The sequence below is a fragment of the Asterias amurensis genome, chromosome 7 (assembly GCF_032118995.1).
Source record: "Asterias amurensis chromosome 7, ASM3211899v1".
NCBI classification, from domain to species: domain Eukaryota; kingdom Metazoa; phylum Echinodermata; class Asteroidea; order Forcipulatida; family Asteriidae; genus Asterias; species Asterias amurensis.
The window spans coordinates 691,665-711,851 of record NC_092654.1 but is presented as its reverse complement, the minus strand read 5'-3'; the positions used below and the strand labels follow the sequence as shown (position 1 = coordinate 711,851).

At 38.2% G+C, this 20,187-nt stretch overlaps 1 protein-coding gene across 6 annotated transcripts in view; it reads left to right on the top strand.

Annotated features, from left to right (window-relative positions):
- LOC139939962 (kalirin-like) overlaps positions 1-20,187 on the top strand; it is a 192,827-nt gene that overhangs the window by 56,832 nt on the left and 115,808 nt on the right. For all 6 annotated transcript variants that reach the window (XM_071936132.1, XM_071936130.1, XM_071936131.1 and 3 more), the window contains 16 exons: positions 9,152-9,343; positions 10,440-10,609; positions 12,180-12,354; positions 13,015-13,158; positions 13,591-13,791; positions 14,346-14,465; positions 14,898-15,089; positions 15,297-15,570; positions 15,982-16,097; positions 16,597-16,719; positions 17,004-17,186; positions 17,973-18,158; positions 18,586-18,695; positions 18,998-19,067; positions 19,261-19,350; positions 19,790-19,882. In XM_071936132.1, coding sequence (XP_071792233.1) covers positions 9,152-9,343; positions 10,440-10,609; positions 12,180-12,354; positions 13,015-13,158; positions 13,591-13,791; positions 14,346-14,465; positions 14,898-15,089; positions 15,297-15,570; positions 15,982-16,097; positions 16,597-16,719; positions 17,004-17,186; positions 17,973-18,158; positions 18,586-18,695; positions 18,998-19,067; positions 19,261-19,350; positions 19,790-19,882 — 2,439 coding nt within the window. The remainder of the gene's footprint in view (positions 1-9,151; positions 9,344-10,439; positions 10,610-12,179; positions 12,355-13,014; positions 13,159-13,590; positions 13,792-14,345; positions 14,466-14,897; positions 15,090-15,296; positions 15,571-15,981; positions 16,098-16,596; positions 16,720-17,003; positions 17,187-17,972; positions 18,159-18,585; positions 18,696-18,997; positions 19,068-19,260; positions 19,351-19,789; positions 19,883-20,187) is intronic.

The following is a 20,187-nucleotide window of genomic DNA, read 5'->3' as shown; positions in this document are numbered from 1 at the left end:
ATTATATGTTGAATAATGCATGAGGCTATTAATTTGCATACAGTAATTACTGCAATTACTGCAGTACTTTAATTAGGGGTAATCAACATGTGCATTGATTTTGTGTATGCACAAAATGTTAAGAGCATGTAGAAACAACAAGTTTGAAAAATAAGAACAAGTGCTACAAGCTTCTGGGCAAAATATATACAGAAAGTATTTTTGTAGCAGTCTGATGATTTCAATTCGTATAATTCCAGTTGTGACAGCAAAATGCCCTAATTTGGCCAATAAAGACCCCCACAAAATCTCCCAGTCCATGAGAGTAATTTCACGTATCAATGTTTAGACAGTACGTTATATTTCATTATAAATGATTCCTTTATGTAAACAGTACTCCCTTACCCCTCAAGTTGGACTGAACCAACAGCTGTTTCCGAAACCTCAATCAGCAGGTAGAACAAATATTAGTAAATTTGTTGTGTCCCTAAAAAGGAGGACGAGAAGGAATTGTTGTATTGCTGAATCCCTTTGTATGTCAGAAGTGGATTGATGATTATGGTGAGGACACCCAAATATTTGAGAATGCCAAGAATTGTTATCCCAATATGATGGCAAGAAGCAAGAGGAGAGGTCGTTGTTTTTCTCCAATTTTGTTTGATTTATTCGTAAGCTGTTAATTATTTAGTCTGAGCTGTCTGTATGCATTTGTTCCAGCTGTTCTTGTTTATAGACAACAAAATGGTCCAAAAACAAACTGTCTCTGCATCACTGTGTTGATTTAGGGTCAACGTTATGTCCGTGAAAAGACAGACAGTAATGTGACTGCTACAGGAAAAATTGTTCTTTTTGTCAAATCAGCGGTTGAAATAGAGTTGGTGTTTAACGTACAAAGTGTGGACCAGAGAATAAGAAAAGTCCACATAATATAGAACTTGAACGCTATATGGAATTGCACAAATCCATACATTTTTTTTTCAGTGTTGAAGAACTTGTTTCTTCTTCAGTGCACAGAACAAAATCATTTTGTAAACATGCCTTTGCCCTTTTAGTATTGTCTTGTGATTATTACCGACAATGTTTTGTGTTTTCAATCAGGGAAAAAAATTAATAAATAAATAAATAAATAAATATTTAAATGGATAAATTCATAAATGACAAATTCATAAGTCAATAAATAAATTTTTGCAGAGTGTATGCAAGACAGAGCTGTTTCTTCTTGAATGGATTTGACATCGGTGTGTTTTCATCCACACAGAATAATCTGTATGACTTGTTATAGTCTTTTGTTTGCCCGTACATTGTTGTTAGCATTTTCTACTCGATTACTTGAGTTCCTGAAGTAAAGAATTCACACCCGCCTAAGGCAGCACTCAAACCCTCGACCCCACATGTTATTGCATTTTATTGCCAACAAGGCAACACTTAGCTCTACTTTAATATTTATTGATATTCTACTCATTGTGAATGTAGGAACTTACTTCAATTGGACAACACCTATTTTTGGTAGTGTCTCCTTTTAATCAGCAGATCTTTTACAAAAAAAGAAAGATGAGTTTGTTGATTTGGTTTTTATCCGACATTGATGTGTGATAAGCTTTGCATACTCAATGCTTTCAAAGTCCTTGAAAAGGCTTCAAAACCCACGGGACTCGAACCCATGACATTATGTGCATATCCGGTGGATTTTCCCCGCATTGGGAACGGAAAGAACTGATTAGTTTTTTATAATCGTTGTAGATTTCATCCTAAATAAGGACCTAATATCACTGAGCCTATGATTTCTATTATTGTGAACTATAAATGAAAATATATAAAAAAAAAACCTTATTTTGAGACATTCCTGAGCAAAACTCATAGTTGACTAAAATTGACACAATGCAATAATAAACACAATTTATACATTTGTTTATAAAGGCGTTGGTTTTTGAGACCGTTTGATTGTTTTAAACTTATATAGATGAGATGTATACATTAGCATTTTTGAAATATCACCGAAAGTTCTGAGTGAATATGTCCACGCGCGGGAAGAATAGTCGCTAGAAAGAATACACACTAACGATCCAGTAATGCTTCTCTGTTTCAAATTTTGGAGCATTAACACTGATATCTTTGTATATAACTACATCTTCATAACCACATTACTTCAAACTGAAATGTTTCTTAGAATGCTGTAGGCTTCTAACCAATTGTTTTTGTTGTCATTGTTACTAAGAGTGATTACCCAATGTGTACCTTCCCTTTAAAGATCGATGTAGCCAAGAAGTCAAGTATAGGCCTACAATGAACACAGCAGCAGTATGTGATAGAAACCTCCTTGATTCTGACTTCAAGATTCTTCCTCATATCTCCTCACAATCCCCCCATACCCATCCTTGACCTTTTATCTGCTATGTTATATCTGTCACCGCTTTAGAGAATATCAAATAATCATGCTAATCTAGGCAAGTATAATTTATAGCAGTCTCTTGCCATCCTGTCTCCATCCAGATCTGTATTTGTTTGATTTGAATATTACCTGGTGGAACTCGCCCTACAGTGTGTATTTTTGTTTTGAGCCCCATGATGGTTGTCCCTGGGAGTTGGGGACAACATTGTTTACAGTTCTTCCTTACTGTTTGTCCATTTTATTTGAAGTAGGGTTTGAAACTTTGCATTAGGTGAGGTTTGCAGTAGCACCATGTGTAAATCTCTTTTAAGTAGTGTTGGTTTTGAGAAGAAATACAGACTTGAAAGACTGACTGACTGAGAGACTTCCCAGATATTATTTTAAAGATCTGGAGAGGGTTCGACATAAATAATTTGTGTATTTTCTAGGATTTGCTCAATCTTGCATGGATAAAAAAACAATTTGGTATCATATTATGCTGGGCCCAGTCACAGTTTGAGCTCAGGGTGGATGTTCAAATAAGTCAAGATCATTGTGCATTTGCTTTGCTTTGTAGGAATGCAGCATCACTGATTATCCAACATAATTCACTGATGCTTGTAGATATCCAACAACAATAATCTGATACAGTTGTTACACTTGCAGTGCTTTTAGAACCACGCTCATTGCTAGTTGTATTTCAAGAGTATTAGCCACATTATGAGTAGGAAGCCCACGCAGGAGACCATTGCAAACCCCATGTGTCTCCTCATGCGGAGACTAACAGCTCAGAGCCTCTGGCTAGGTACTTGAAATCCGGACAACATGAGTCCATTCTCCCATCTCATGCTGTAGGAAGATGATGTCTAGGTCTATGGAGAAGGGCTTTGGATATGTCATCCCTAACTGCCTTAAGAGGAAACTCTGAACGTGATATATTGGCCTGTTTTTCACTTCACATATCTCCTTTTTGGATTCAAGAAAAGAAAAAGATTTCTAGTTGAAATCTTAAGTTGAAGCATTTAGGCCAATGGTTCAGTGTAAATTTTTAGACCTGTTGTGATATTTATCTAAATAGGTGATTAAAGAATAAAAACAGTAAATTTTAGCCACACCGTGACTTTAAGTAAAATAGTTCATGCAGTAGGATTGCAAACTTCAAAAACATCACACTGTAATGTGGATTTTTTCCCATACACCTTCAAATTTATGGGTGGTTTTAAATCCCTCACAATATAATTCATTCCTGCATTTGATGAGGCTGGCCTTGGCATTCATAGTTGGCAAACAGTTACAGTAGGAGTTGGCGTATGAACATTTCCTTGACATTTTCAGTCCCTAAAGTACTTGTCAATTCTGTAGGGTGGTCATGTATATAAATTTGGCAATCATGTTTTCCGTTTGTTAATTGATTTGATAAATTTTCCTTATGATACCATTTCCTTGGTCAGTTGACTTTAACTGTAGAAATAAAACCCACAGAATACTGATTACTGAGTGAGTAATTATTTATGGGACTCAGTTATGAGACCTCTTCATGGATGAGCAAGGTCATTGTTTATGCCTTGCAGTTACGCACTTGCCTCACGCGTTTATGGAAACATTTACCATACAGATACTTGGTTATTTAGATCGGCCAAAAATGCTAGTGTGGTTTGCTATACCATGTATCAGTATGCCAAGTCTGCACAAAAGACACAAAGTTCGAACTAGCTCCGCACTTTCCAGGTTCTTTCAGTATGACTTTTAGTGTGATGTGTTTAGCAAGTTCTCTGTATTCACTGGTACTTTTTCTCGCTTATTCGCAGAAAGGAAACAGTACTTACAGTGTATCTGTCTAGCCTCAGATTTGGTTACCATCTAGGTGAATGAAATAAAAAGATGTCTTCATCAAAGACACTAAAAATAATTCAGAAAACTCATCAAATGGAGTTCCCTATTGTTTGTCAATAGGTCTGAGCATGCAAACATGTCATCAGTCTTGCTATATTCTACTACGGCGGAGCAGAGGTTTGGGGGTTCGGGAGACTTCTCAGTTCTGAAAAGAACTGTCCTGCTTTTTAACTATAGGTAGTAGAATATAGCAAGACAGTTTTTTAAAGAACAAAAGTATACCTGGCAAGTAGATACACACATGGTGTTACCGCAAACCAAATATACATTGATACCTCACCATGCAATGCCTCAAATCCTATATGTCATCAGTCATTATAAAGACTTAAACTCGGTTTGTTTTTGTTGTCCCAAGTTGTTTGACCAGCTTCCTTTTGAAGTAAAACGTGATCAATAACAATGCATTTTACAAGTATCAAACAGAATACACAAAATCCCATGTGTCCCAATTTCATATCGAAGGTGGTCTATTTTTAGTGCTTGTGTAGAGCACAGCAAGCTGTGTGTCGCAGCTCTATTTCCCTGTCACAGATATTTTATGGTGTAGATTCGACCGTGGAGCTGCCTCGATGGTATAGGGTTGTGATGACCCGAGATAGTTCTTTGCAAACTATTATCTGATCATGTTTTTAAAATTCAAGATAACTTTAGTACAAAACACACCTGGGTCGAATTTCATGGCTCTGCTTAATGCAGAATTCTGCGCTTACTGATCCTCCTAAAGCACATATAATCTATGGGATGTAAGCACAGAATTCACAGCAAGCGAAGCCATGAAACTGGACCCTGGAAGTTTTTGAGAGGTTAGTTTTTGGAGCAAACAGGGAATCTTGAACTGGATAAGATTTTCAAAGAGAATTTTCTACGTATACTTTTATATATTTCTGCTGAAATTGGAACCCTGTATTTTTAATGCATTTCACTTTCAACAATTAAAGTGTCAACCATTTAAATAGATGCACAACCAAATATTTATAAAGATTTATTTTTTGGCAAAATCCAAATCATAACTAAACATAGAGTTTATTCATCAAAAGTTGCTGGTTAACATATCTAAAGAAGATTTCGGGGCCTTGACACAAAATATCCAGCCCAAAGTTTGAGTGAGTCACTGCACTTTGTCAGTTGATGGGAAACCATTTCATGGATGAAGGATAAGATTTCTTGTAAGAAAGAAAAGATGGTTTGAAGATGAGAGAGTACCCCCATGAAGCATAGAGGCCATTACTCTCAGAGACCATCCAAGGAATCTTCATGTTGTAATATGTCAGACACGGATCCCAGCAGGGATTGATCAACTTGGCACCAAGAGCTGGAGAGACTGCACTTGTGGTTGGGGAACCATTTCAAAGAGATGCTCTGCTGAAAAAAAAAATATCAAATTTCTGTCTGTCGAAGAACGTGACATTTAATCAGTCACAAGTAATATTGTGCACATCATGCTGCATTTTGGTTAGTTGTTTTTGTTTGAGGGGAGGGGGACAACACAATTTAATGTGATCATGCTTGGTGTAATGTAGAGTTATATAACTTATTTCTTTGCCTGAACTCAGTGCCAAACCAGTCGCATTAGCAACTTTTGGTTAGGGACATAGTTTCTTAAAGATGCTTAGCAGATAGAAGTGCTCAGCTGAAGTTACTTCTGTGGCAGAGCTTGATGTTGAACCATTCGGAAGTAGTATTGTGTATAGTATCACTTTGTACCTGTTTCTGCAAAGGACACAGTATCTGCACCTAGTGACTTTGTGATTGTAGGGGCTAAGTGACGTAGCTTTTAGTTATGGAAGGGGGGGGGGGAAAGAAGAAGAAAAACTGAATACCCTAAAACCATTTTGATATAAAGGTTATCTATTAATACTCTTAACTACACCCCCAACTTTTCCAAGTATTTAAGGTTGTGGAAAGGCAGTTGAACAGTTTTGATAAAAGGACTTTGTTTGAGGCTTCGTTAATGGGAATACTTACCTTAAACTGAATAAACAACTTCAAAGACTTCTGTAAAACACTAGTAAAAAAAAAAAAAAACGCCAGCGAGTAAACACTAAGATCTGTCGTATTTATTTTATCGCACTCGGATCTTCATGCTGATCATCTGTGGGCTATTTGGAATTAAGAGTCGATAGCGATCATTCTCACACGGAAACCATTATCCAACCCCCTTCCTTAACATTCCTGCTGGCATCAAATGCAACCAAATATCAGGACGACACGCTATCAAAGTTTCAGGAGGGCAGAAAATAAAACCTGCAATTGATTCCCAGGTATTTTTTCCCCTCTCGGATTGTGCTGTCAACGTTCAGAGGATGTGTGTGAAAGAAAAAGTTGTTTTGAGTTTTGAGAACCGCCGTTGGATGTTATTTACTGAAGAATCTGTAGTGATGCCATATGAAAACAGTCAATAAGGTAATGTGTGAAGTTGTTAGGATATCAGATAATGCCTTGCAGCCCCTCTCTGCGCTCTAAAGAAACAGGGTAAGCTTATAATAGTTACTGCATGCTTGTGAATGTTCCTTCTAAGCCTGTAATCAGCGGCTTACTTCTTTCAAATAGTCGTCCCAATTTAGAGCTGAAATATTTACCTTGGAGCTATATTTATAAAGTCGGCCGGAATTCCTGCGTTTGCTTTATTTGCTTTTATTGGCGGTGAAAGGTAGTTGGTGATCAATTGTTCGACATTGTTCGCAATGTTTTGTTAAAAAGTGCTTCAGATTTCTTGAAATCATTTCAACTTCTGTGATTTTGTTGTCAACGTTAAAGGAATGGAAATGTAGTCAAAACTACCAGACAAGCTCAGTGGTGTAGTTGTATGACATCTGAATTAAAATGGTTGTGGGTTCAAATCCCACTTGAGTAAATGACTGTCGATTTTTGTTCGTACAGGACTTTGGAGAAAGTGCACCTAGCTGTACATTAATTGATGTTGAGTAAAATACAAATCATAGCAGTCAAAGTTGTTTGTGCATTTGGTTGGAACAATTCTTCATAATATGTGACTGTTTGTTTGTTTTGTTGGAGTGTTTTTATTTTGTTTGACCCAACTTTCAGACGTTCAAGAATCCTGTAAAGTGGAAATTGGATTGGATTTATCCAACTAAGGGTCATAATAATCTCCAAACAATATTAAGAGTATTAGTGAGAGATGTAAGAAATTTGTTGTTCAAATTGTGTGTTACTCTAGGGGAAGATTAAAGCATTAGCACTACCAAGTACAGACGTTAATCAAATTAGAAAAGGGGTTTTATTTATCAGTGAACTCTTTTTCCACCATTGAGAACAACTTGTCCTTGAATGTCATTCACAACGGGAGAGGCTAATTTCTCATCGCTCAGCAGGCAGGATGAAGCCATTGCTAGACTCCGAACACACCGCAGTGAGTTTTCTCTCTTCTTGTGACAGGGATACGATTTTAATCTCAGTGGAGGACATTTTTTCTGGCCGGCCGGTGCCGCCACGACCTGGTCAGTGTATTTTTGAAATGAGTTGGAATGGAATGCCGACTGTCCACGTTAAGGTTGGATGATGTCGTGGAGTGAAACGATGTGGGTCACGATAACGTGGCCCGGTTAAACGAGAATGTACTGTTAGCGGAAAGGTCACACATCTTCACTTTGTTGTTGAATGGTTATGAAACTTGTATTGAAAGTAATTGGTAATTAACAAGTGTAAGGAGCTATATGTATTCTGAAAGGGCACTTTGCTGAAAGAATTTAACAACCCTTCATCATGCGATATAATAACTGAATGTCTTATGAGATATAAGCACAACTATTTACTGAGCACAGGGATTTTTTGCTTAGCAGAAGCAAGCAGCTAGTAAAATTGTCATGTTTTTCAAATTTGATACTCTATTCAGCTGATACTTTCTCATGTGACTTTATTGCATCTTTCTTGATAATTTTGCCTATAAATCAGCATTGCTTGACAATCAATGACCCGTACCTTTAAGGGTGCTTCCCCTTACAGCACCACAGATGAGTTTGTTTCATTAAACCAAGTACCTTTTGAGATTGGAAATCAGACTGCTTGATCCTCTCCTTACAAAACAAAAATATGGACAATCTAACGGGATTGATTTATTGCCTTCAGTTACAGAGTTTAGCAATTTCTGCCCTAGTGGGGGGGGGGGGGGGTTGGAGGTAGTGACAATCAAACCAATCATTCAATTTATTAATTTATTACCCGATTGAAATATTCCATGAAAAGGAAGGTACAGGGTCAATGACAATGCAGGCCAGTGATGTATCAGAGTTAATTGAAAATTTGCTGTTTACAAAACTCTGGGTGGGCTTTTGGAAATTTCTTGAAAGAGATGAAGGTCTGCATGATAGATGAAACTGCTCAATTGTGACCCTTTGGAGTGAAGTGCAGAGTCAGGACATCCATTAAATACACAGGGATTACTTCCTGTAAACCATTTCTTCTAGCAATTTTGCTAAAAGGTCTTTTTTTACTTTGTCAAATCAAACCCTTCCTGGATGAAAAGATCAAATTTATTGTAAGTTTTTCCCAAGTCTTCAGTTCTGTCAAAGGATTGAAAAATAGTCATGATTGTTTATAGGATTTGAGGCCTTGCATGGTGAGGTATCAATGTATATTTGGTTTGGGGACACACCAGGTGTACATCTGCTTTTCTGTTTAGATTATGTCCATTCGAGAACTTGTCTTTCTACATATTCTACTGCCCAGAGTAAAATTTCCAGTATTCGGGAGACTTGTCTACTGCCGTGGAGTTATTGTTCTTGACATTTCTGAACATGATGCAGCATGTTTCTTCCTAAAAGACAAACGGGTCGACAAATATACAGACAAATTTTCCAGCTTTGATTCAAATAGAAGATAAAGCAGTGATGAACATTCCTTGAACCTGACGAACACCAAATCATTAATTATTTGTGTTTCCTTCCTTCACAGAATACCTTCACAAATGCCGACCGCCTCCTCGCTAATGCAGACCAGCTTGCCCAGACTGGAGAGTGTAACCCGGAGGACATCTACCAAGTAGCCAGGGTCTTGGAAGAGAAGGTCCGTGACTTCATCACACGGACAGAATGTCGCAAACAGCTGCTTGATATGTCCGTCTCCTTCCACACACATGCCAAAGAGGTCAGTAGTTCCAAGAAATGAAATAAAGAGATAAAATGAAAATAAACAACATTTAAAAACTGAAATAACTTTAAAAGCAAAATTTAAAAGGTAAATAAATCAAATTGTTATAAACAAACATTTTTTTATCTAAAAACTGGTCAGGCCCAAAGTTGTCAGGCAGTGTTTCCCCCACAAAAGAACAAATTTCAAAGCACAAACAACGGTCTGTTAGCAGTCTGAATCAACAAAGTGGCATCTTTACAAAATAACAAACTAAAAGAAATCTTGCAAGAAAGAAAATAGCAAGTCCTGTTCACTGAATAAGTTTCTCTGTTAATCTCCTTGAGAAAGGATCTTGCTTCTCAGAAAACTCTGAAATAATCTTGTTCCAATCCTTGGAGTCACCCAGAGCTTGTATTGAGAGAGGTGTTACAATTAAATCATACTTCAAAGTAGAATAAATCTCCTAACACTGGTGCTTGGATTTAGAATGCTTGATAATGGATTACCAATTGGTTGTAGCTTAATTAAACCCAACCCCATCAGGCCCCTTTCATTGTCCTTCCAGTCTTTGCCAGACCCCCTCCTTTGTACCCACATTACCTGAATCCTTCAACAAGTCAAGCCAGGTACAAACACAAACCCATGTTAGCCTGGTACCTTTCACCATGTCCTTGAGACACAAAGCCAGTGTCTTATTTTGCCGCTCATGAACAAAAAGCCAAACAAAAGGCCGGGAGAAGAAGATAAAGAAGAACCAGATTTATTCCAGTCCCCCAAGCAATGATAGTCATTGTGTTCCTCATTGTCTGGAATCCCGTCGCTGTAAGTGATCCTCTTTATGTTGTGGGATTTAAACATGGTGCCGGTCTGATGAAGGAAAATGGACGCTGGAGCTCCGGACAGTTGCCAGAGGCGGTTGAACAAAACTACGGCTTGAGATGTATGAAGTAATTTTTTGTTATCAAAAGATTTAGTTAGCTTTCTGTGTTCTCCTGTTTTTTTTCATGTTGATTTTCATCTTCAATTATCATCTCAATGACTTATCTTTACATTCCTAATGAATTCCTGTGTCCCCCCCCCCCATTTTTCCCTGATGAATTTCCATCTGCAGTTAACAGCGTGGTACAAGGAGCTCCAAGAAAGTCTCAGCAGTGAGGAGACGTCAGACGAGGTCGACGGTGCCGAGGAGGACCTGGCCAAGTTTGAACACCAGAGGGACATTACAATAGACGCCTCTGTTAATACAATCAGCGAGGGCCAAAACCTTGTGGATCACCTTAGGTTAGTTTAATAGTGGCTGATTATATGGTGCTCATATCTGTCACTCGGTGACACTCAATGCGCTTTAGCATTTAGTATTATCCTGTAAGGTACTGTAGAGCTTGAAGTATGAGACCTATTCATTTAAAGCATCGTGTAATAATTAGGGAATAACAGTGCGAGTACCCGGTCTTCACTGCGTGGTAATGACCGGGTTGGTGGCTGGCGCTGTTACCGGACCGAGCCTCCGGCTCGGTCCGTTAACAGCGCCAGCCACCAACAAAGGTCATTACTACGCAGTGAAAACTGGGTACGAACACTGTTATTCCCATTAATAAATAGCTTTTTTAGCGAATTAAACGGCTAAAATTGTCCAAATTGTGTGACTTTTCTCTGGGCGGTACTTCCAGACATGTTCAGGGGCCATATTTGAGCTTTTGATGGTTGCCATCTCTTTCGTGCGTCAATCACATTACTGATCTTTGAGACCAGTGACTCTTTTAAATAATGATCTGTTCCGCGCCTTCACTGGGGTCAAAGGAGGCAAATGATTGGACGATAGCTGTTCCTTGTGCATTAAAACGCTCACATGAGCTCGGCGTCAGTTTATACGCGTGCACATGTTACACGCGCGCACTCAAAATTGATACATTTTTAGTACGCGTAAGTGCGCGAAGTTGCAATGAAACTAACAGGGATAAAAATAAGCGTGCAATACAGTGCAACGCGCAAGGTTTACACAATGTATGCTGATTTAGTGGCCACTTGTTCGCTATTTTCCAAAGCCGGTCTTTATACCACCGTTAACACTCCCACAGGTGACCGGGTTTTGACCAATCAGAGACTTGAAACCGTCCAAGGTATTTATTAATTAACAATATGTGGCAAATATGTAGCCAATCAGACTATTTTGCACTGAGCGCTAGCTTGAGAGAGTTTTGAATTCCCTCTACTATCAAGAGTATTTGGGGCAGAGGAAAGATCATTTTTAATTACTTGTTTGTGTTTATGTAAACCACAAGAGAAAATGACTGGATTAATTTTTTATTCAAGTTTGGATTGAACAAAGAAATTATGACTGGTGGGACTTAAACCCTTGACCTCTGGATTAACATATAATGGTGATCTCCCCATTTTGTCAATATATTTGTTTTAGTTTGCCAGTCAGATGCCCAACTTATAACTGCCATATACATGTAATCAGGGACCATTCCAAAGTTTACAAACATACAAAAGATTTTATATGGAAATATGGTCAGTCGGCCCACTTCACTCAAAACTGGCCCACTGCTACCAAAACACGTAACTATACTAAAACCATGTATAGGGATGGAATGAACACTCTCTTCTCATGCATTTTTCAGCTGACATTTCAAGTTATGTACATTACAATCAAACCAGTGGATAATGCATTGATTGATTATTGGGTTACCAAGTTCTTAATATCACAGGGTTTTCAAAGATATATTATTTCCAAGGAAGTGTTTAATGCCATCAATGACCATTTTCAATTTGATATCTTAATTTGATAATTTTACCTGATAAAGCAACACTGTTACACTAATAATCCTAACTTCTCTTACCACTTCAGGCAAATTGCCATGGATACCGGCAAGGTGACGTATAACGGGGCATGTAGCCATATAGAGGGTCTCCTGAATAATCTAGAGGATGGGCGATCCAAGCTGGACAATCTATGGGCTGGACGCCGGATGAAACTAGAGCTGTGTCTTCAACTCAGACAGTTTGAGAGGGATGCATTAGAAGTAAGTTCAGTTGTATTATCTTCGTCAGAGAAGAAACAAGAAGGAGAAATATTTTAAAACATTTGCCCATACAACTGGGTTGGATTTCACAAAGCATTAAGATTATCGTAAGATGAGTCGCAAATATCACTATAGTGATTTGTATTGTGACATCTTACTGTGCTTTGCATTTGAGACTTATTCGCAGTTTATAATAAATCTTAACTCTTTGTGAAATCGTGCCTAGTTGTATCATCCTTATCATATGAGTAAAAAATAGGAACTATTTTCAAAATTAAAATTGTAGACTACTACTTGGTCAAACATCATCTAAAGATGGGTACCCGAGTTGCTGCTAAAATCAAAAGTTGTAAGCAATTTGTAATGACAGCTGGTGTCGGTTATTGTATGACCCGAGAATAATTACATTATGTAAAAGTCCTCACATTGAAATTTTGTTGCAACATTTTGGGCTTCAATTTGCAAATAAGGGTTCCGATGTTTATCAAGTTAGAAGTTTGAGTTGCTCAAATCTTCTTCACAATCTAACCTTAATAATTTTTGAAAAAAATAAATAAACATTTAATGGCATGATAAATCAACCCTAACACAGCCTTTCTCGAAGCCTTAAAACATTTTTTTTGTAAATCATTTTTTTGTCAATCTTTTTTGTCAACTTAGTTGTCTACCCAGCTTCCAAGGTACACAGCTGAGATGCATGGTGCTGACTTCAACTTTGACATCGATACGGCAGACTTGATGCTAAAAGAACACCTAGACTTCTTTGATGGGATGCAAGAGAGAACAGTCCAACTCATACAGAAAGTGAGTCAGTCAGAGCCCATTTTTATGGCTCTGCTTAAATATCGTCAGCAAAGATTTGGCGCTTACAGAAGTAGGGAATTCTGTGCTTATACGTCAAGTGTGTTCCACAAGTTAGTAGGGAATTTGTCTCAAAGAGAGATTTCACATGGTTTCATGACAGACCTATTCTTTATCGATAAACTCATTAGTTTATCCCAGCAATTCCCAAAGTAAGTTACTGATAGCTGCAAGCACTAGAACATCTAGCTTACCATGAACAACGAATATACTTTCACAAACTTGTTTTAAAAAGGGGCAGTCAAAGTAAACCATTTGCTTCTAACACTTGGATGTTTCAACTGTTAGAAGTTTAAAGTCTAACCGTTTGGAAAATCATGTTAAAATACCCCTTTCTGTGTTTAACAGTCCACCATTTTGACTTTCATGTGACAGGGTCGAGACCTATTACAGCTTCTAGACTCAACAGGTATTGAGCTAATGGCTAGGGGTCAGTTTACTGCTCAGACCAGGGTACAAGTTCTTCTTGATGACATCAAGGATGGATACTTAGAGTTGGAGGACATTGCTGAGGTGCGGAGAGCAAAGCTGGAGCAGTGTAGGAACCTAAGACAGTTTGAGATTGATGCTGAACAGGTAATTATGCACTTGTCTCATCTTAGGAAAAATCTTAGGAGTAAACCGCTGTGCCTCCCAGTTGAATGTCTGGGGTCTTGGGTTCAAATCCCAATCAGGACCGTTTAATTTGTCTCTCATCCCATGATAGGTTGTTTCATCTTTGAAAGTAATGACCTTAACTCTCTCTCTGTGGTGATAAGCCAAGGGTGCACAGGTTGCCATAATGGAATCTTTGCTCACCTTCCACCTCTGAGACCCTGGTTCGAATCCAACTGGGGGCACTATGTGCATTGAGTTGTCAGTCCCTGCCTGACTGCCGGGGTTTCCCTGGATTAAGTCTCTGGGGTTTTCTTCCCACATCTAAGACCGAAACTTCCTTCCTTGTCTTCTCTCCATTGGATCCTTGGCTAGTATAGTGATTAAGTTTACTTTACTGAGAGTCCTTGGGTTTACACCAAGAATAAATGAAAAGAAATGGATCTTCAACAATGGTGATTTTTGAACAACAAATGTATTTGCTATAAAAGATGGAGTTTCTGTTTTTATATCTGACAATGTTTTTATTTGAACAGGTTGAAAGCTGGATCAAAAGTGCCGAAAAGATGCTCTTGATGGTGACGTCTGTCCCTAACAGCTTTGAGGAAGCTGAGAGACTACAGAAGGATCATCAACAGTTTGAAAATGCCATAGAGGTGGGTACAGATGTCTTCAAGGTTTCAAATCAAGATTGGTTTTCCACAAAAGATTGTATGAAAATGAGTTTCACAGTGAAGGATTTGCCGAAATTGATTATCTTTCCAAAGAGTTGCACAAAATGAAAGTGAGGCTGTTAGATATTCAGCAGATATAGTATCCCAAAATCAAACTCCTAGAGTAAATTTTTAAGGGTAATTCACAGTACAGTTTGTCCTCTACAGTAGACCCCAATGGACAAGTATTTAGTTGCTGTAGGGCTTGCCACATGACCCAGATTGTTAAGTTCATTTGTGGTTTGCAAAGCAAATGTTCTTTTTGGTGAGGTTGTTAATTGTTTTTAATGTGTGCTATAAGGTTAGATGTTGTTTGCTTTAAAAAATTTCAAGAAATCTGGTTAATTTTTTAATTTCTTTTTGCTGTTCCTCTAGAAAACTCAACAAAGTGCAATACGACTCCATGACAATGCCTATAAGTTGTTGGAGGCCCGTCACTATGACAGTGAAAGGATTCAAAGTATCGCAACTAGTGTGGAGGTGCGATGGTCACGCCTTGTGCTTCGCTCAGAAGACAGGAGGAAACTCTTCCAGTATGCTGCAAGTTTCTATAAGACATCTGAGCAGGTGAGACAATAGTTTTTGTTTTTATGGAAAAACTTAGAAAGCAATTTGTTGCTTGTTGATGTTCTAAATTTTTCAGGTAGAATGAGTGGGCTTCGTCATAGTTAGTTTGATTTTCTTCTAATCCTTTTCTTTCTTTCAATCTTGATCTTGTTTGGTCTCTTCTGCCTGGGTATTCTAAAAAATTTTGAACTGAATGATTGACTTTAGGTTCAGTCTGTTTTGGAAGACCTCCAGAGGGACTACACCCGGGATGAGGACTGGTGCAGCGGTGGTGGAGACCAGTCTACACCGGTATCCGAGACAGTGATGTTGAAACTGATCCAGAAGCACCAGGACCAGAAGGAGAGCTTCCTGAAGGCTTGTACCATGGCGAGACGGAACGCTGAGAGCTTTCTTAAATACCTGAAAAAGTGCAATGGTGGGCAGCCGGCCGTCCAGCCCGCTGCTGGGGTCTTGAGGGGACCAGAGACTTATGTCAAAAGTAAGTGTTATAATATTATCCGTCGCTTTTAAGGATTCAAGATCTTGAAAAGGGACAATTTTACAAATCTATCTCACTACAAAACATTGTACTGTAAACCTATAAGATAACTTTTCAACTGTATTTATGAAACCTTTGCTCAGAATGCTGTTACAATGGTAATCATCACAAGAATATCTATCTACTGAACCCATTAAAAAGAAGAAAAAAACACCAGAACAAGAACTCGCAATAGCCCCCTCTGTAGTGGAGAGGAGTGCTGGTTATTTACACCCCCCCCCCCCCCCCCCCAATGTTGTGTGTGACATCGAGTTTTAGAAGTTTTATCAAAAATTTATAATGCTTATCAAAAAGTGCAATTTGTTTCCTACTCGTTTGTGAAATGAATGAGTTTTTTGTTTCTCCCTTCAGGAATTCTTGAAGAGCTACTCACGCAAGAGGACAAAGTCCTTGAAAGTTGGACACAGAAAAAGAAACGACTGGACCAGTGTCTTCAGTATGTCTTGTTTGAACGCAGTGCAAGACAGGTAAGAGCTCCCTTATCACCCCCTCTCCACATTTGGCAAGCTTTATTTAGGTTTGAATATTTGTTGTCAAATTTATGTTGACTTGTTTACATTTTCATTTGAAGGCTTCATCAGAGCTACCAACTCTCCCCAATTCTTCAGAAAAGTCCCTGAGAAATAAATATATCTTTCATGTTTTGATGGACACAATTGAAAAATCTCGCTGATTATGGAAACTTTTGCCTGTTATGTTCAATGTTACTCTAAATATCTCCTTGGTCTATGTACAAAAACTCCCTGATTACAAGATGCAAATGTTGGCAGCTCTGTAGTTTGTGATACCACCATACTGGAAAGCAGCATAAATTGAAAGATAGGCTGTGGAGGCGGTACCAGTTATTCAAAAGGGGTATAACTTGAGGAGCAAATGCCTGTGTCTATTAGAGAGAGATTTCGCATAACAGAGGAACGGATTGTTTTCAGACCTAATACGTACTTATTTTCTGTTTTCATTTTCTAGGCTTTAGAATGGATCCACGATACAGGAGAGTTTTATTTATCAACTCACACCAATGTAGGAGAAAACCCTGAAGAGACTCAAGCATTACTCAAAGAACACAATGAATTCAAAGGAACTGCCAAGGTAGGAAACATAATGCTGGATTTTTTGTGTTTGTGCGTTATTTATGCTCCTTTTGAAAAGTTAGGCAACTACCTTTGTTTTGAAATAGGGTTCTTTGGATATTTAAGTTGTCAGAGATTCATAAAAAAACCAAAAAACTAAATGAACTTGTTAACCCTAAAGTTGTTGTTGTCAATCCTAAGAATTGACCCCATTTATGGTTGTATTGATAACTGTTTGACCTAAGCACAAAACGGTCAGTGGACGTTTCAACAACTTTTGATTCTATTTCTTGCATTTCTTAGGAGACGAGAGAAAAAGTGAAACTGCTTTTACAGCTTGCCAACAGTCTGGTAGAGAAGGGCCACCTTCACGCCTCCAGCATCAAATCATGGGTCTCGGCCGTCGACAACCGGTATCGGGACTTCTCACTGAGGATGGACAAGTATCGTGCGCAGCTAGAGGGCAGGCTTGGTCTTAGTCATGAGGTTAGTTTACTGTCCGTTGTTGGAATGAGGGTGGGGGTTGATAGGTCATCCAATTCAGGTGTGCAGGCCTCAAAATAACCCACATTACCCACAGCAATTGCCATGGTGCCCTGTGATTTTGTTGTTGTGCCAGCTGCAAGGTTCCAATACAGACTTACATTTTCCACCATAGGAGTGCCCCTTAGCAGAGGAAAATTGCTGTGCCCCTTCAAGAGTGAAGTTCAAGGCTTGGGAGTCTATTGGTCTTGTTCAAATGCTAGTTTTAATATGCCATCAATGACCATAGGTCAGTTGACCAAGTCCGTTGATCGCTCGTCACGTTAGTTAGACTAAGTGTTCTGGCTGCCATGTGGCGATGGATATTTCACTGTAAACCTTTGTGAATAACGCCATTGCCCTCTGAAGCGGCCCTGATGAGTGCCAATAGTCTTGATGAACCTCTTCTACGCACATTGAAACCAGAATGTGTATAATTATCTTGCTTGTATTTGTACCCTCAATCAAATTGATGAATGGAATAAGTACACAACCTGAGGAATATGTAGGATTTGAAACTTTGCATGTCGAGGAAATGCTTAATTATAATTAAACAATTTGACTCTGAAAAGAGCTCGTGGTGTAGCAACTTGACTCAAAATGCTCTGAACATAGCACAGTATGAATTCCTTGTATTCTGTACATATATAATTATGTATTCTGTACATATTTAATTATGTATTCTGTACATATATAATTACTGTAATTATATGATGTTTGATTCAAAAACCACAAATGATTTCATTTCAGGATGATGCCAAGGACCTCTCGATCGACCATCGAATGTCAGATACGAGCTTGGAGCTGAAACTACGAGATGCTGCTAAGGAGATGAATGAAGATAAGAGAAAGTCAGCTAGGAAACGAGACTTCATCATGCAGGAGCTGCTTCAGACAGAGAAGGCATATGTCAGGGATCTTCACTGCTGTATTGATGTGAGTAGTCATATTAGGTTGAGTAGTCATATTAGGTTGAGTAGTCATATTAGGTTGAGTAGTCATATTAGGTTGAGTAGTCGTGTTTGGATGAGATGTTGTATTTTTTTGAGTAGTTGTGTTTCATTGAGTATTTGTGTTTCGTTTAGTAGTATTGTATCTAAGACTTGTTCCATGTTCTTATGTGCTTTGGCTGTCTCCTGGAAACAGTTGACGTAAATGACAAATAAACAGACTTGATTGATCCATATTTTTGTTAATGCCATGCTTGCGACAATGTTTGTCAAACAGTTAGCCCTTTTTGTTTTGTTTCTTGTTTCCAATTATGGCTACACTATCTCTACATTATCTTTAACCTCAACTTCACAGTATTTTTTTCCTAGAATTATACTATGAGACTGATGATATAATGTTGTCTTTTGAACAGAATTATCTTTGTGAGATGATGGCGTCAGTTGTTGAGGTACCTGCAGGCATCGTTGGTAAAGAGCACATACTGTTTGGCAACATTGAAGAGATCTACAACTTCCATAAAGAGTAAGACCCAATATCATTGAGCTTCTAAATGCTAACTTTTGCTGAGAACAGAAAAACTAGAGATAGCGCCCTCTATCAGCAAAATCAAAAGTCTTTGTTAGAAAGTCAGGGATGCAAATTCTCAATGAATCAGCTTATTTTCTCTCCTTTTTTTCTTGAAATTTTGTGCCAGAAAACCCCAAATAAAACCGAAGATTTGTGTCGGACGCAGATAAATCCTCTTTTGTTTAAAAGTTGCTTTTCTACTTTATACAGGAATAATTTATCCTCAATGAATGTTTTGTCTGTTTTATTTTTTTTAGTATCTTCCTGAAGGAGTTGGAGAAGTATGAGTCCATGCCAGAAGATGTTGGCCATTGTTTTGTGACGTGGGTGAGTGCCAGAAATGAAGCCTCAAGTTTAATGTTTAAGAAGTTGAAGGGCAATGGAAAGTGTATTAGATAATGTGTATACTAGTAGTGATTAATTTCGCTTTTCAGAGAGTTCTTTGCTTCACAACCAGAAGTGAAAAATGCTTTTTGACAATATCTAACATTCATCATGCATTCTTTCTACTTTTGTTCAGGCGGATAAGTTTCAGATGTATGTGACGTACTGCAGGAACAAACCTGACTCAAATGCCCTGCTTATGGACCAAGCAGGCTCCTTCTTTGAAGTGAGTAATTGTTCAAACTGATCACTCTGTTCATGATGTTTTAGGGTGTCTTTGGTTTGGTTTATAATTGTTTATTCATGTTGTTTGTGTTTGGTTGTTGTTCAACCCCAACCAAATTATTTAAGAATAAGAATTAGGCAAATGTACCAATAACAAATATCTATGACGAGAAAAGAAAAACACAATTTGGAGCTGATACATTCAAGGCTAAATTTCATGGAGCTGCTTAAGTAGTAAATATTGCATATCTATTTTCTGCTTAGCAAAAGTGAAAGCAGGATACAGTCATAAATTGTACATGTGACATGTTATTTTGCAGATACCTTTATTGTATTAAGCCTAATTTTGTTTTGCTTAGCCAGTATTTGCTTAGGAAGCTCTATTCTAATTGGGCCCAGTGCAGTAACATTGATGTGTGTATTGTTTGTGATCATTCCAGGAGATTCAAAAGAAGCATGGTCTAGGGCTGTCCATCCAGGCTTACATTATCAAACCTGTGCAGAGAATTACTAAATATCAACTGCTTCTCAAGGTAAGTTAGAAAAGGCTGCAAGGAAAATGCAACCAAATGTGACTTGATGGTCAATTTCACAAAATACCTAGATTCACTAGTTATCTACCCATGGTTTGTCATTTTGGGGGTCAAATTGTAAAATTAGGGGATCAGGTTAGCTCAGTGGTTTCTTTCCTGTGTGGACCCTGGTTGGAATCCAACCACAGACCAAAACCTTGCATGTAGATTGGGTTTTCAATCCCTACCTGATTGCATGAGTTTCCCCCATGAAGGTGTTCCTCCTTTATCTAAAACTGAACCTCTCCTCTTGTTTCCTATTCATT